At 47.3% G+C, this 17,134-nt stretch overlaps 1 protein-coding gene across 3 annotated transcripts in view; it reads right to left on the minus strand.

Moving 5' to 3' along the window:
* Positions 1–17,134, minus strand: part of LOC144126124 (high affinity cAMP-specific and IBMX-insensitive 3',5'-cyclic phosphodiesterase 8B-like) — a 239,330-nt gene that overhangs the window by 15,323 nt on the left and 206,873 nt on the right. For all 3 annotated transcript variants that reach the window (XM_077660088.1, XM_077660087.1, XM_077660089.1), the window contains exons 2-7: positions 11,419–11,475; positions 8,318–8,508; positions 6,801–6,860; positions 4,101–4,158; positions 1,691–1,858; positions 20–249 (exon numbers count right to left, since the gene is read on the minus strand). In XM_077660088.1, coding sequence (XP_077516214.1) covers positions 20–249; positions 1,691–1,858; positions 4,101–4,158; positions 6,801–6,860; positions 8,318–8,508; positions 11,419–11,475 — 764 coding nt within the window. The remainder of the gene's footprint in view (positions 1–19; positions 250–1,690; positions 1,859–4,100; positions 4,159–6,800; positions 6,861–8,317; positions 8,509–11,418; positions 11,476–17,134) is intronic.

Consider the following 17,134-nt stretch of genomic DNA (forward strand, 5'->3'; position numbering starts at 1 on the left):
CGCGTATATAGCACAGTACCCAGTGTGTATCTCTACGGGGGCGATCTTGCTCCACATGGGGATGCACTCTCCGGACTTCCGCTTGTGGAACAGGGTGCCCTCCCACTCCTTGCCCTTCTTGAGCTGCATGTTGATGTTGCTGGCGACGTCCGTCTTGAGCGAGTCCGTGCGGTGGAGCTCCTGGGCGTCCACGCCCAGCATCTCCTCCACGGAGTAGCCCACCAGCTTCTCGGCGGCGCGATTCATGAACTGCGCACCGACACACACACACACACGTCTTCAACTACGAGGAAAAGTGGACAAGCACAGCTGAATTCGAGAAAAAATGTTTATGTTTTTTGGCTTTGCCCTTTTCTGCATTAATAAGTAGATATTTATATAGTATTCACGGCTAACAGCTCTCATTGCACCAGCGCGCAAGAAACGTACGGTTGCGCAATATTTACCATCATCTTGTATTTTAATTTCGTAGTGCGTCAAGTGCACCTATCAGATCAGAGGACGCACCGGAAATGAAACTTCTAAAGCACCAATGACACGCCTGGGCCCCAAAACAGCCTGTCCAGAGGGCCTGCCTTTTTAGAGGTTAGCATAGGAGGAGCCAAATGCAACCTACAAAACACAGCTGTAGGTGGCGCCCTGAATCTTTTCCTTCACGGGAACATCAAGAAGTCCGTCAGATTACCAGATCAGATAACAAAACAGTGCGGTAACCTCCGAATGGTTAAGCAACAAACTTCCTCGTTCTGAACGATGCAGCCGAGCTATGAAGAGTTTCGCAACTACAACGAATAAAGGATTCTGGGGAGGGTGGAGGCCACACATGACACTAGTACTTCTCGCTGGATGTCATGGAGGCTGGTGTGCATCAATATACTTATCGAGTAGCCGCGCTTCGTCACGATGACGTCATTGTCGTGAGGAGTTGCACCTTTAAGCCTGCCCTCCGTGAACATGAAATTAAAATGCCGTAGAAGTCGCATATACGACTGACACTCCGTATAAAGTCTTCACGCGTGCACTGAAATCGAAAGACTCGGCTTTGAGATTCTCGTGGCTGTCTGGATTGGACGAACACTGCGGAAGGTCGCGAGCAAGCTTAGTCAGGGGCGTAAGTTCGTAGTACAGTAGGCAGCAAAAGTCTGTACACCACGTGTTCCTCAAACGAAGCCGATTGCTCTGTTATTAGCAGGCAGCTAGAGACCACACTTGTGCAGATGAAATAACAAAATTTTGACTTTCACTTCCACAAGTGTGGTCTCCAGCCGGCGGCTAATAGCAGAGCTATTGGCTTCGTTTGGGGAACACGTGGTGCACAGACTTTTGTCCCCGACTGTACATTTATAGGACTATTGGGCTATTATGGTTGAGCTAAAATTGCGCTATTATGGTTTCCCTATAAAAAAAATTCTCACTGAGGTTGGGTGGTCGATTTTACCTTATGCCCTAGCATTGCTTGTGCTGGATATATATATATATATATATATATATATATATATATATATATATATATATATATATATATATATATATATATATATATATATATATATATATATATATATATATATATATATATATATATATATATATTATTTCATACAGTACGGTGGCAGCGACCAGTGGTGATCTTTCATTGCTTGCGGTCGCGGCCGCGCAGGCGGACGAGGGTTTTAGGCGAGAGGCCTACCTGTATCTCGTGCGAGGCTCCCGTGATGATGACGCCGTCCCGTGTATAGTGCAGCGCAGAGAAGAGTGCCTCAGAGGCCCTGAGCTTCCACAGGCTGATCAGGTCATTGTGCTCGATCTGGATCATCTCGTTCAGGCACACGCCCAGCGAGCACGTCTCCGTGAACCACTGCGTGTGCAGCGGTCGACAAGAGCGCGCTAGCACAATATACCCGTGGCCAGAGCCACCGCCTGGCCGTCAACATCTCCCGAAAAACTATAGCACCTACGTAGGCACACTTGTACAGTCTCGTGTACGGCGCTGAGGCGTCGCTAAAGTGAGGTAGAAGTTCCTTGCAGCTACCATACGTGGCGCGGACTGGCATCGGTTATAGCGACTTAACCACGTTTCGCGAGCTGTTACAGGCGTAATGTGGGATGTCCGGTGGTGATAGTGACGTTACGCTGTCGGCGTGAAATTTACCTCTACTGTGTCCGACACTACGAAAAAAGAGTCATAAACGACGCGAGATTACATGTCGCTGAATGCGATCACTGTGAATCCGGCAGGGAGCAGGTTCGCATCATACATGAAAAGAAACGATGCCACAACGCTACAGTCCTGGTGCTGTTCGATAATGTATGCCGGGACAACGTTTAGCGGTGACGGCGGGTTGTCAGCATTTGTGGCAGCCAGCTAGCGCTAAACTTCGTGAATGCCCACTGTCTACAACAAGACCTGTCGCAGGGGGCTGCGCACAAATCAGGGGAACAAAAAGGTGACCAGGCACAGCAATAACAGAGGAAGCCTCGGACCCGTTCAATAAATCATGCAGGACGTTTTTGGAGTAGAACGCGCTTTCGACCCTCGAATGCTTTCGCAAACATTCATTTTCGACGTCTGCAGCGTAAAGTCCTTATCACTAACAAGCGGCCTTTGGGGGTTCACTTGACGTGCACGGATGTAGCGTTGTCCGTATGCGAGAAATGGCAAATGCAATCTTCTCTAGAGATGCCTTCATTTCCGAACACGCGCGAAGCTCGTTCAGTAAGCCGTTCAGTCGCCTGGACGAGTCAATAAATACATGCGACAGCTGCCACGTTAAGGCCATCTCAAAGCTGTCAAGTGGCTGTCGGTGCATTTGCAAGTTGTGCAGCGCGTGTAAAAATACGTTTCCGTTCGGTCCATGCTTCGGGCACTGCGTAAAGTCGGCTGCTGTTGAACTGCAGTGTTTTCAACGCAGCTCGACAACTGAGGCGCGCTCGCATCTTACGAAGAGCCTGCCACGCGTTTGTCATTTACTTTTCGAACGGGGACATCCGTGGGGACGTGAATGCGCTAACACTAAGGGAATTTTTTTTCCCTCACCTGCTTGCCAGACATTGCTCATACGTTAAATCAAATGTATCTTACTGCGTCTCAGCATATGCATGATTCATTTTTTTGAAACCAGTGACTAGGCGGGAGGACGACGTGAGAACGTGTATACCGGACATGTTTAGTGTCGCACTTTCTTATTCGACGAAAAAAAATTTTTTTTTCATACCTAGAAATCACGGCTTTTTGCTTTTTTTCGCAATCACAGCAAATTGCGGAAACTTTTAACCAGCTTTGCCCACACTTGCGTACATTGCGAATTCAGAGCTTTATGTGGAAGTGTGCGACAGGCGGCAGCAATTTCTTTTATTTCAGGGGAATTTACCGCCATTTAAGTCATACAGGGTGCTTTTTTATGCTAACTAGCGAATGCAGTTAGTAATGTTGGTCGAAATAAGCGGCTTGGTAGCACATCATCCGCTATTTCATGAAGGCAGGCTTTGATAGCTGTAATTATATCGTCTTTGAAATAAACAATACAGATCTCCGTAACTCTCGAGTACACTTTAAACAAATATTCAGTTTCGGTGTTATCATTTTCGACGGCTGTGGAATTTTGTAGGAAATTTCCTATATGCCCACCAGACTAATTTACTTTCTTGAGGCCGCATAAACAATTTCTGATGATGATTAGGGGTTTTTACGGCGCAAGGGCATCTGTGGCCAAAGAGCGCCATGACACAAGGTATTTTCGACTTCTCAAGGTGGGGTCAAAGACCCATTTCCCAAGCATTCACCCTAAATTGGCCGAGCACCAGACCAGGGGAAAGCTTGTACCCATTGTATCACCGGTGGGTACACGGCGGCACTAGGGAAAGAACCCCGCACCTCCTGCAAGCGAGGCGGACGCTCAATCACTTTTCCACCGCTGTGGTGGCCAACAATTCTACGGAAAAAAATTTCTACGGAAAAATTAAAGTTTACAAGAGAAATGGCGACCAAGGCCTGAAAGGGTTAAGATGTGCGCCCACAATTTTGTATTCCCCTCCCGATTGCGATACCCTCGGGGCTTGCGGGGGGGGGGGGGGGGGGGGGGCAGAAGTAAATGAATTACCCTGTTGTAACCGCATTTCAGCAGCGGAATGACGGCTGCTTCCTCCTTATCGGCCAACCTGAAAAGATGAGAAAAGAAAGGGAGCGCGTGGAGATATCTAGCTTCCGGCAGTGCAAGATACCACGCCCTGTAAGCGACCACTGTTAAGTTGATTAAACAATGCAAATGCAGCAATATGCACGTTTCCAAAGTTCGCATAGAGCAAGAAGCTCTGCAGTGTGTGCACCAGTCTAAGTTAATGCAGGAAGATGAGCATCTTCCTTTTTTTTTTCAAAAGTACATCAGTCGGTCCTTGCGTACTTGACTTCCTATTCCATAAGGAAGACTCACAAAGGCAGCTACGTACGAACTGTGATGAAAAGAAGCCCAGTGGTAGTACTAACTACAGCGGCGCTAGCCAGCGTGAAAGAAACCGTGAGGACACAGCAACAAGATTGCTAAAGTAATAAAACCATATTAAGAAAATTGCACTGTGCCCTAACTGGTGTCATGTGACGAATTATCCTTTTCTGGGCTGTGCAGTGCAGTGATCTTTTGAGCCAGCAATACGGGGGTTTGTGGCCGTATCCGTGGAGACTTGCTCTTCGGCTATCACTGAGTTCAGAGGGCGGTTCAAGAAACTTGAACCAAGTTTTCAGAAAGAGTAAAATTTTGCAATAATAGAGCACAGATACTCTTGGCGGTAGCTTGGCACACTTAGAATTTTTATTTCTTAATAAACCATTTAACTACAGTCAATTTTTATTTATTTGTTAGACTGATGTGTATGTGGCTGATGTAGGTACGCGATGGGTTTCGCAGTTTAGACGCTGCAGAAGTTTAAAAGTAACGCCAAAGTGCGCTATTTTTTAATCGGCAGTTTCACTCATACTAGGAAAAAAAAAAGAACATTCACAACGATGCGCGCAAAAAGTGGAACACGTGCGGCTTTGAATATCGCGATCCAGGTGGCGCATTTTCTGCCCGCTGCTGCCACACGCCAAAGTTCACGCAGCAGGAGTTGCGATGAGCGCGCGCGAGCGGCTTTAGTCTTGGATGTTTTTTTAAATATTAGCGTGCTCTTCCTTCACTGTGTGGAAAGCACGATCGCAATAAAGCTATTACATTGGGTATTGCGTTATTTTGAAATTTTCTTGACGCTTTAATTACTTTCCACTTGAAACCCATTCACCTGTCTCGGGCGTTTCTAAAGAGATTTCGAGTAAATATTTACATCCGACTAAAATGCCGCACGAGTTTAATTCTCGGTAAAATAATTTTCAGATCTTTAAAGGTACCATCCACTGACAAAAAGAAACGTTGAAAATGTGACGGAAATGAAAAGACCTTGCTTTCTATTACCAGAATCAGGCGTGTTGTGAACTGTTTAACTTGATGCTATAATTTTCATTCGGCACAGATTTGATACAGTTACAAGCGGTTAATCTAGGCACTTTAATTTCATTCGATACACATCAATATCGCGTAAAACTAGAGGGGCGGCGTTCAGCGGTGAAGGTATGGTGTTATCGTTGTAACCCGCTATGACATGCTATGGCTATACTTTACTGTTGCAGAATACATCGAGTTTTTACAGCTTTAGCTGTTCTTAGCTCTTTCCTCCGCTCCACCCGTAGAGATGCGCCTTCCGCCTACGAGCTCGGCACCACCCACCCGGTACCTCCCGCACATTTCAGCACTTCCCGGCACCTCTAATATAAAAAGCGGATAATTATACGTTGCCTCTGTTGTCTACACTTCTTTGCGATCGCAAGCCAGCTAACAATGGAGTATTCGCGTAACGAACTCGTAGGAGTCATGTGACTTTTTTAATAATGAAAAAAGTGTTCTTTACATTATTAGCAGCTACGCCCTTTAAAATGCGTCTTCAGATATTTAGACAGTTTGGACTCAAAGGCGGCGCTGCCTTCTCGTCGATGGGGATGACGGCGAAACGACAGAAGTTCTCAAGGCCTAGATGGGAAACATCAACGATTATGCAGAACCCATGCACAAAAAAAAAAAGCGCAGAAGCGTGAAGTAATGGCCTATATGTATTGAATTTGTCATGATGGCATGACAATAACATTGGTGAACGAAATGAATTAGAGGAGTGTGCGATACGAAGTCAGTTGACACAGCATGACCTAAAACACAAAAACTGTGCAGGTTGATAGACACAAAGGTGAGGTAGACAAGAAGAACGCAGTCGACTTCTCTGTGTCTATCTCCTGCGCATTTATGTTTCAAGTCATGTTTGCGTTGAGTGCCACATTTGTTTCTGGTTCCTCACTTTTGTCTAGCGTGCGATCGTTATCGCGCCCAGCAATATAACTGTTACCTACCATAAGAATGCGCATATGTAGTCGGTGATTAGATAATTATTTTCATGGCGTTTTAATGAAACGGGCTCATTATAATAGCATAAGGCACTTTGGACACCAAGCTTTCTGTTAAAAAAAAAAAAGGAGGGGGGCGGCAAGGATTGTGGTCCTTTAAAATCAATTGATGGTCCGTGCAAACAATGGTGTACGTGCACAAAACACCATTTCTATGTGGCACAGAGTGAAAATATGGTTGGGCACAACAGGGCTGTCAGACGCAGTCCAAAACTTTCCTGTTGCTTTGTGTCGCAGCGTTTCGGCACAAATGCATAAAATATGAGATCGTCACACATGCAGCCAATCCTGAGCTAGGCAATAAATTGGAAAGCCACCTTACCCTTTCTTTACGACAGCGATGATGCACGTGAACTGGCTACCCCTGAAACCGCGAAGTGTCCTGCGAGGAGTGAGACACAGAATAAGCACATCTTCGCCTTCATGCCGGCCAGAAACAACAGACCATACTAGCTGAACGAACTCTTGTATAAAAAGGCATTCACTGTGCAAGAGCTTTAGTTCGGGAATAATTTCACTTTGGGCCAGGGTTTTGTTGCTAGATACGTTATTTGTCATCACAGACCCGCGGAGAGTGCACAAATGTCCTGATTGGGCTGCCGTTGCTGACGTGTGAATGAAATTTCATTATTTTCGACGAAGGCGTTTAAATTACGCTATATTTATTTATGCTGTCACTTTTTATGATTGCAAAAACGCAGAGCGCGAGGATTTCTTACGTGATATGATTGCAGCACTATGGTTCTAACGAAAACAAATATTCAAGATAGTACCCTGGCATTGAAAATGGACAAAATTTGCGTCTATATTTATACGCCTTGTCAAACCGTCCGCTTAGAAATAAATGTTTGTAAAATCCATAAAATAGGCGCTTCCCCAGAAAATTAAATTTTAATGCCACTTTTCGACCAATTCGAACGTTTTAATAACCGCAATAAGTTTCTCATAGAGCTGCAAGGATGCCAACGTTGGGTTTCAGTGATCTCATGTTCGCCGCTTTTCGGCATATGAAATAACTGAGTGCTTAGGTCGCCTTCCTGCTGTTAAAATGAAATATTTTTGATAAAATGTTATCCAGATTCTCGCAGCGGTTGTAATATGAAAACAATTTTGTCATCTAGTTTAATCTTTTAGGAAAAGTTCAGTGGTTTTAAGGGAAGCCCTTCGAGTGGAACCCTTAAATGGTGAGGTTTCAGTTACGTCACAGTGAATGTGCTGCCATCACAATCTCTCAGTACAGCTCGTGCCTCTTGAACAGACAAGGGTCAGTTCTCTCATAGCAAGAAACTTCCAAACTGCCCACGGCACCAGTTTCATAGGCTGTTGCATAGTATGACACCTCTGCCGAAAGTCAAGAAGTCCTTGCACAGTACACCTCTTCATTTGATACTTTTCCTATTAATTAAAACCAGGCATACATTTCTTTTTTCACCGACTCGGGCAGCCGCAAGCGCAAGTGCACTCAAATCAACGGCACGGAACGCTTCCTTGTGGTGGAAGACAATACGCAAAGAAACATTTTTTTTGTCATACTTGTGGCTGCGAAGATTTACTTCGAACAGTTTCCGCTTCGACAAGAATGCGTTCTAGAATAACCTGTCATCGAGTTCATTCCTGTAAACGACGCGGGAGACAGGCAAGCTCCGAAGAAAGCCCACTTTCATCCCCGTCGATCACTTCTCAATTGCTTTAAGGCGGAACTAGCGATGATCGAAAGAAGATTTTCCTTCGTGGAATTCTGTTTTGACGAGGTGCGAACGCGAGTGGGCTGGGAGTGTGGAATACTCCGCCGTAGCGCGCCAGTTCCGTCCTTGAAGCCGATGCGGGAAAGCGGGTGACCTGCACAAGGTGACCGGGTCGATGGCGCTCTTGCTCCGCGCGTCGACGAACACCAGGTGCGGCTGCCCGTTGAGGTAGTTGTCGATGGCCGCCTCCGAGGTGCTGCTCAGCGTGCACTCGTAGTGCATTTTCTCGGCCGCCCACTTGAGCGCGTTGTACTGCGCGTCCTCCTTGCCGAACACGAACATCACCTGCACGCGCGCGCATGCGCACACGCTTAGGGAAGCGAACGTCACGTGGACCGAACTATGGGAAAGCCGGTGGTCGCTGACCGGGGAAACAGGCGGTACAGCTGTACACGCCATTTTTTTTGCACCAGAAGGGGGCGTAAGATTTAACGCGCCCCTATCACCCAATGAGAGCGGGACGCTGCTCATCAGATGTCAAGACGGATGACGGATGAAGGCTGGCGCGGTGCCAGCTGCGTAGAAGCCACAGCGTGTGGAAAGTTTTCACTGTGTGTGTGCGTCTTGGAGTGCGAAAAAAGTCCGTTTGTGTGAAAAGAGATGCGTGCGTGCCGTAATGGTGCTTGTGGAGTTGCGCAGGAGGACTTCTAACGCTTTCGAGTTCCACTTCCTAAGGATTGGTTACTAGTTTTCAAATTTTAGCTGTAGCAAACCAATAAAAGTACCCCGCCAGATATCTGTAAGCGCATTTATAGTGCTATTAAGAGTGCGGGGATTGTACTCTTTCAAAATCGAATTGAACAAGAATAGCGTAGCCTTGCTGCCGAATCGAATACAGATAGCGTATCTAAAAACCGAATCGAATACGAATCGAATAGTGACAGAACTGTATCGAATACAAATAGAAAATTTTTACGAATATTCGAAATTCTTTGTTTTTCGCCTCTTCTCGACGTGACTCATGGGCACGTCCACATTATTTGCCTGCCCTGCTTTTGCGGTCTACATCCGGGCAATTCTAGTGAAGCTACTGGGGCGAATATTCGTATAAAACAATAATGGTGATGCTGAATTTCAATAGAGCAAGGGTAGCTTCGACCAAAGAGCGTCATGGCTTAAGGTACTTTTCCTTACACAAGTTGGAGTCATATACCCATTTTTCGAGTATTTGCCAGCGGAAAGCTGTACCCATTGTATCATCGGTGAGTAACCAACGACAGTGGGGATCGAACCCTCCACCCTCGCATGCAAGGCTCATGCTCAAACCACTAGGCTACCGCTGCGGTCATTCGTACGAAACAAATAATCATGGAAACGAGCGAAGAGCGGTAACTGCGCCGGTAGCTGCGGCACTCCAACTGTGTGCCAATTACTCGAAAAGGATTCGAAAACTTGGGATCGCATTCGATCCGATTAAAATAAATTTGAACATGCGCTACTCGATTCGTTCGATATCACAATAGGATAATATTCGATTTGCTTCTCGAAAATTTCGAATATTCGCAAAGCCTTATAAACTCAACTGCATGCGTTTCTTACTGGTGCAGTGGTATCCCTGGCTGTCACGCGGGAGACCGGGGTCAATTCCGCGACCGAGAGAAGATAGTTGTGTCTTTTTATGTTTCGTCAAATGGGCGACACATTTGTTCTTTGTGTAATAGAAGGGGGCGTTTTATTTCAGTTGTTTCTCTCTTTCACGGGTCGTTTTCTGCTGCCCGCTTCGGCGAAGCATGAAAAACGGAAGACCTCCATTTGAGCAACGCGCACGGTTCGTGTTTCAGCGCATCACAAAGACAGGCAAGCAAAAAAAAAAAAACAAGACAAGAAAACGAAGAGGAAGCACTTGAGAACACAGACATACCTCTTGTCTGTGCTCCTGCCTTTTTGTTAAGGCAACACAAGTCCGAAGCAACCGCATAGAACAACAAAAAAAGCGCCCCTCGTCTCGGGACGACTACATGTACCCGCGTGGCAGAAACTGAGGAACCGAAAAAGGAGCTTACTTTGAGCAGCGACTCGAATGTCGCTGTACGCATCGAGATGATTATACTCCACAGCACATGAAATCAGACCTCGGTCAGGTGCTTGCGTATTTATTTCTTTACTTTTTTCCGCGTAGAGCTTCGCCTTGAACTCTATTACTTTTATTGCCATCATTTTCGAGTGCTTTTCGCGGGCGACTGAGTGAGCCCCAAAGAGTGCATTTATTCCTGCTGTTCTTACCCAACGTAAGGAGGGAGTTTAAGTGCAGTTTAAGCAGAGATCGAATGCAGGATGGTTAGAATGCAGCACAGATCCGCTGCCGCGTCGCGTGGCGTCAGATATCGCTCTTGTTCATTATTTACATCTCCATACGATGCGACTCAGCAAAGAGCGAAAATAGTGCTTGCAAATTGTGACGCATTGCGCTTTTGTCACTTGCACTTGCAGCTCGATGGGAGGTGGGTGTTGTTTCTTCGTCTCCGATTAAGCTTGCTGGCATTTGTCAAGCGGTGCAGCAGCATTATCTAGCCCGGGCACGAGTTTAAAAAACGGGTTATTCTATTTATCACGCCGTACAGTTTTTGCCATATAGGACGGCTCTGCATCCAGTTTCCCTCTCTTTTGGCAAAGTGCACTCTGGACAGACGGGACGGTGCATTAACATTCGGTTAAGAGTCCACCGTTCGTGCGGTCGCACGCCTTTCTTCAATGAAATGATTATATTAGTAACTTTTTAGTAATAAAATAGCAATGGAGGGGAAAGAATGTTGCTAACCGCCCATCTGCGATCGAAACCTGAAGCATCTGAGCCGCGGCTAGCGCGAGAAAAAGAACAGGGAGAAGACCAGCGAAGGTCAGTTGACTCGCGAAATGTTTGAAGCGTATCCCGTTATCGAAAGTTCAGATGCTGCTGTCAGTCAAGTGTCTCTGACGTTATGCATCCCCAAAAGGAGTTATCTAGGCGGTCAATGACAGTATGCTGCGTTTTAATGTGTTTTTTTCCTGCCTATTTCTTACGTTAAAATAACCCTTCAGTTGAGTGAGCGTGTGCGTCGTCCCTTTCTTGTTCTACGTCCCGCTGTTCCACGCTGTATTGCCCGCTGGTCAAGCGTACCAACGCGCCAAGCTCATCAGTCTTATGAATGGCAGTCAGCGCATTTCAATTCAGACTCCTCGTTACGACTTGCGGGTGAGGCATGCAGAGGTGCTCACTTTGATGGAAGGGACTGTCAGGTACATGGAGCCAAACTTGAGAGCCACGGTTCCTTTCTGAAAGAAACAAAAAGAAATACGAGGCATCAGGCGGCGTTCACCTGGCGCAGCAGTTCTAGTAACCCGCACACTGCATAAAAACACACAAGACGTGCCGAATAACGCAACAAATGGGGCTAGTTGGTTTTCATTCATTTTGCACTGTGCGCTGTGTTCGAAAAGAGATGACACGTGTAGCTTCCTTTTGTGTCTTCCTTCGTGAACTCAGCGCACGTTGAAAAAAAAATGCACCAGACAAGGATTACTAATACTCCTTCGCCATTCCTGTGCCGGATCGGCGCGCCGCCAGCGTAACGCTTCTCAGACAGTCTTAACTGTCATAAAACACTTTCCGGATGTCACCGTTAACGGCTTATAGTCGACTTTTTCGCATTCGCTTCGCGTCATATCAGTCAGTCGTCTCGGCTGCAGTACAGAGAAGAGACGACAATCTGAAGTTTCCTAAAAAGAAATTATTGCACCAAGAATTACTCAGCCACAGCTGACATCGTTTAACCGCCATGTAAATGCTGCTGCAATGCTATATAAAAAGACAAAAATACAGAGAAGTTCAAGTTCCGAAGCTAATTTATCGCAATGCAGAGCTCAAACCCCAGTTCGCGGCGACCAGCGCCAGTGGATTATTTTCCCCAGGCCAATCGAAAATTCAGGCACACTGCTGTTGAGCGCGATGTCGTAGTCTCAGTTCTTACACGCTTCGACTGCATAACAGGCGCAGTGAATCCATCACAATTTTGATCCACACTGCATTGGTAACACACATCTGTACGATCACTAGTGAATAGTAAGTTGCACTGATGAATTTTCCGAGTCCCAAAAGGAAGATAAAACAATGCTACTGATTTAGCGATTTTTTCGGTTGCCATGCCATCCGAAAAAAGAGGGAGGGGTATGGCAGGTGCTGTATTGTTGAGCTGCCATCGACATCGTTAAGTTGTCGAAGGCGCTCTTTTCTAGAGTGACACACCTCTACGGACTTCCTGAGGCGTAAGAGCTATGCAGTGTCCTTCAGTCGCCGGACATTCCTACAGAACTGAGCTCACTAAGCTTACAGCTTCCACGGATAAAATTAAGCACGGGTAGGAACAGCGAAATCATGAACCGTTAATCTTCAATTCGGAAGCCATGAATTTATTAAGGATTTAGGAGGGCTGAAACATGCTTAGCACCAGACTGCACCCTTCATCAGAGAATTGTATAAATAAGAAACACTAAAACTTTGACAAGATCCAATGTTTTGTAGTTTTTATCTCATATTCGTTCTCGTTCGTGTGGACAGCGGCCATAAAGAATCCGAAGAGCATGCCATAAACCCAACTAATATTTTATCCGTACCGGCAAAGCCGCTCGACAGCCAAGTTATACGGTTTTGATGGGAGTCAATTTATTCCTTTCGGACTTGTCCTGACAGAGAGGGGATCAGACAGAGAGGGGATATGCGACAAGCCTATACCGTTAGCGCAATGTCGTTCTCCCTGACACGGAAAAGGGGGGGGGGGGCTGCAAAATTGGCCCAGGAGTGCATAACAAAAAATAGACAGTAAACGAAGAAAGAATTGAACAAGCGGTCTCAACAAAAGCCTGTCGTCGAAGAGTTGAAAGGACAGAGCCTCACGGGATGCGTGTTTCTCAAATTATCTGTGCCTTGCGCGACCCGCTTGTTTTCTCGTGGCGAAACTGTTGAAGACAAGAGAAGCTTCGGCCCCGCCACTCAGCCAGCTTAGGAGTCGAACAAGACGGCCCTTATTCGAGCGCTGTGGCGCGTCGTGCATTCTAAGCAGAAAGTAGTAAAAATGGGAGTAAGCTGCCCTCTGGCGCACTTCCTTTTATGAAAGGATGTGCGCTAGAGAGGACAGCTTACTCCCTTTTTTACTCCCATGTAGGCGTACTCGTGTTTAGGGTGTAAAACTTTCGGCCGCCAGAAGACAGTACCATTCCCACTGTTCTGACTATCGCGCTGTGCCTCCTCTCTTGTCCAAGAGGCGTCAAATCAAGCTACTGCTTCAAAAGGCTTATTTAGTCAAGATAAGACCGAAACACAACGTACAGAACAAAGCCCAGTCGTGAAGGTGGTGAAATGCTGGCCGCTAGTCATTTACACGAACGCTGCCGTCCTTGTGAGACGGTCAGCAGGGAGCGCCGATTGGCAGTCGTTAGTGACGCGTTATACTCTTTCAACACAGCACAGAAGTCATGAACAGTGAGATTTTTGTCACCACCTATGACTTTCAAAAAAGAAAATGATTTTGAGGGCACTTGCCCTCATTTTGGCCGAATGTTAGTGCTGTGTTTGCGACGCACGGAGTGCGTGATAGCATCCGCCTCCGCATCTTTCGCGCCTAGAGCTACTGCGGAGGCCTTTCTTGACCAACCATTAGATGCTGAACCTTCCGATAGAAGCCAATGACTACTGACGTAATCAGAAACCTTTGCGCAGTCATTGAAGCTATTTTATGTCGCTGCCGTCGCGACGTTCCCAAGCAGAGTTGCATGGGGTGTTAAAAACTTTAATATGCAACTGCCCACATGATCCCGCACGGAGGACGATCTCGTCGTGAAGCTGCATTTTAAAGAAATTGTTCGGCATCATTGTCATTTTTAACACTCTTGGCGCATACAGGGTCAACGTTACTTTACATCGAGCTCTTCTATACTCTATATTTGTTGCGAATGGGTACTGCATACGCTAGCAGTGAACTTTTCGTCTCGCTGCACCTAACTCAACAATGTAACGCGAAAGCACACATGTCCCGTACATACCCGATATACTCTCGGCTGTTCGCTCGTGCTGTCGCAAAGAAAGAAAGGCTTCTCAGAAGTCCAGCTTTGGTAGCGCGTAACGAATGGAAGACTGCGCTGCCAGCACCGTGACTGTCCAGTAAAACTTGGCGAAACCTCAGGCTTGGAGCAAGGACACGCAAGTGGAGAGAAAGCAGAGAGAGATCGCAGAAATTTCGAGGCTGATTTTTCCACGGCGGGCAAGCACGGGGTGTCAGTCTTCGACAAAGCGTGCCGGAAGTGGCGAGCGGAGCCCTCCGAGGGGTGGCGAATTTTCAAGCAGTCGGCGAGGGCTCAGCCAAAAAGGTCCCTTTTAACGGAGCATGGCAGTGAGCGTGGAAGAGTGTAAGCTACACTAAGATCTATCCTCTCTGCAGGACACCTGAGGGAGACGCCAGCTCGTCGTCGGCGTTTCGCCTGTTTAGACTGTGAACAAATAATTGCACATCAGTGCGAAGTGCAATGCAACGCTGCTTTTTCCAGGCAGCTATGCCGGTCTCCACGAATAATCCTACCCATATTTGAAAGAACGTCTTGTTGGGCTAGTTGGTAACTGTTCATCTTTGGTTAAAGGCGCGAGAAACACGGACACAAGGAAGGTACACGGAACTGAGCGCCACTCACAACTGCTTTATTCGGTCCATATATTTGTATAAGGCCGAGAACAACTATTTCACCCGTTCGCTATCATACCAAACCTGGGGCATGATGGTGTTCTTTGCGTGTACGACGGATATATATTTAGGCGTTTCGCCTCCGGACGCACGGTGTAAGTATATCTTACACCGTGCGTCCGGATAAAGCAGTTCAGTGGCGCTCAATCCCGTCTGCCTTCCTTAAGTTTGTGCGTGTTTCACGCCTTTAACCAAAGATTACCTATCGTTATTCGGTGACAGTTCCCGATTACACCGTTGAAAGGAAGGAAGGAAGGAAGGAAGGAATGAAGGAAGGAAGAAAGGAAGTAAGGAAGGAAGGAAGGAAGGAAGGAAGGAAGGAAGGAAGGAAGGAAGGAAGGAAGGAAGGAAGGAAGGAAGGAAGGAAGGAAGGAAGAAAGGAAGGAAGGAAGGAAGGAAGGAAGGAAGGAGAGAAAGAAGGAACGAGAGAAAGAAGGAACGAGAGAAAGAAGGAACGAGAGAAAGAAGGAAAGATAGAAAGAAGGAAAGATAGAAAGAAGGAAAGATAGAAAGAAGGAAAGAAAGAAAGAAACTGACTGTATACTTCAAATTAGAACGCTGCTCGAATTTCCGTCCCTGCGCCAATACGGCAACGCGCCCCGAACGACTAAGAGCGACGCGGTATGCATCGCGAAGTAAGGCTGGTTACTGCATTGATGATCGTCGTTAGGCAACCGGTGCTTGATCGTAACAATGCGCAGGCTCGCTTCCAAGTTCAACCGAAGCTTCTTTCCTTGGTTCCCCCCCCCCCCCCCCCCCTCGAAAAAAAAAAACAGCTCTGCACTTTGGCCAAAGAGTAGGAGGCGGCGGCCGAGAGGCGCGCATTAGGAGAGACGCCGCGCCGACCCGCTTGCGCAACTCTCTCTGCGGTGACGAGGGCAAGGGGGAGGGCATCCCATACCGACCACTGTTGCCCCAGCGATCGGGGCTGGCTGGAGTGGCGGCGCCCTTTGAGGAGAAGCCAGGGAAAGGCTGCTCGTGTAACACATTGCTCCCCTGCCGACAACAACACGCCGAGGCCGGAAGGCGAACGCGTTGGCGCAGCAGGCCGGGGGTCAACGGGGAGGGAACTGCGGCCGTCGAGCGACCGAAGCCCGGACGCAGCTCCGGGTGTTACTGCCGAGAGCGACCCTATATATCGACGCCGGCCGCTACACGTGTGCAGTTGTTTTTTTTTTTCGTTTTCCGCGCCTTCTCTTTCGCAGCTGCAGTACCTCGCCTCCGACTTCAAGACATGGGAGCGCGGCGTGGAGGAGGAAGGGCGCTGCGGGTGGCCTGTTGATGGCGCTGTTCGTCGCACGGCTAAGATATCCACTGCAGCCATTCTTTATTTGCTTTTATTAATGCCAGCAGACACTTAGAGCTTCGACCCGAGCCCAAATAAGGTTTAGCCACTTCCAGCAGAGAGTGAGCTAACGTCTTCCCATTTTTTCGGAAAATTTTATTAGTGCCCCCTTCCTATAAGAGTCGCGGCATAAAAAAAGCATTCAGCTTCAATTTAGCCCCTTGCTCGACTGAACAGTAACAAGGAGTGTCTTCAATGACAAAAACAAAAACAAGACAGCCGGAAAAATATTTTGGAACACTATTTTACACGTTAGTTTCGAACGCAAACAAACAGTACACACGCTATTGTGCTCCTGGAATCACCAACGGGTGAGACACAGCAAAGGAGGAGGCGCCTGCAGCGAACTGTCCCCTCTTCTTTGAGAGAGACCAACATTTGTGGACTCGCTGCGGCTACTGAAAAACATGGCAGCCTACTAAATTGTATGCAGTGCCAAATTATGCGTTTAATCGACGCCACGAATGAACGGTGCTCGCAAAGAAGTACATCTTCGTTGGAAACCGGAACAATGGGAATTCTAAAATGCCATTTCATGACATGAAAAAGCATGCATTCCGTACGGGTTTTTTCCTCCGACCCTGTAAGGCGAAGAGATAAAAGGCAGGAACGACCCAATCAGCTCAACTGACAGACCCTTTCGCAGAGCATATACGCGCAAAGCTTACGCATGCAGCTTTCTGGACGGCACAAGTACGCATTCACTGGCCCTGAGTGCGTGTTGGGACCTAACGGAAACGCCACGCTCGAGGGAAGACCACTGGAGCAGTTTTTTTTTTTTACCTCGACGGCGCCATGCGAAACCCTTGCTATTCACGTCAGGGCTGCAGAGGCAGCGGACGACACGGATGCCTTCTCG

This window comes from Amblyomma americanum, chromosome 3 (genome assembly GCF_052857255.1).
Source record: "Amblyomma americanum isolate KBUSLIRL-KWMA chromosome 3, ASM5285725v1, whole genome shotgun sequence".
NCBI classification, from domain to species: Eukaryota; Metazoa; Arthropoda; class Arachnida; order Ixodida; family Ixodidae; genus Amblyomma; species Amblyomma americanum.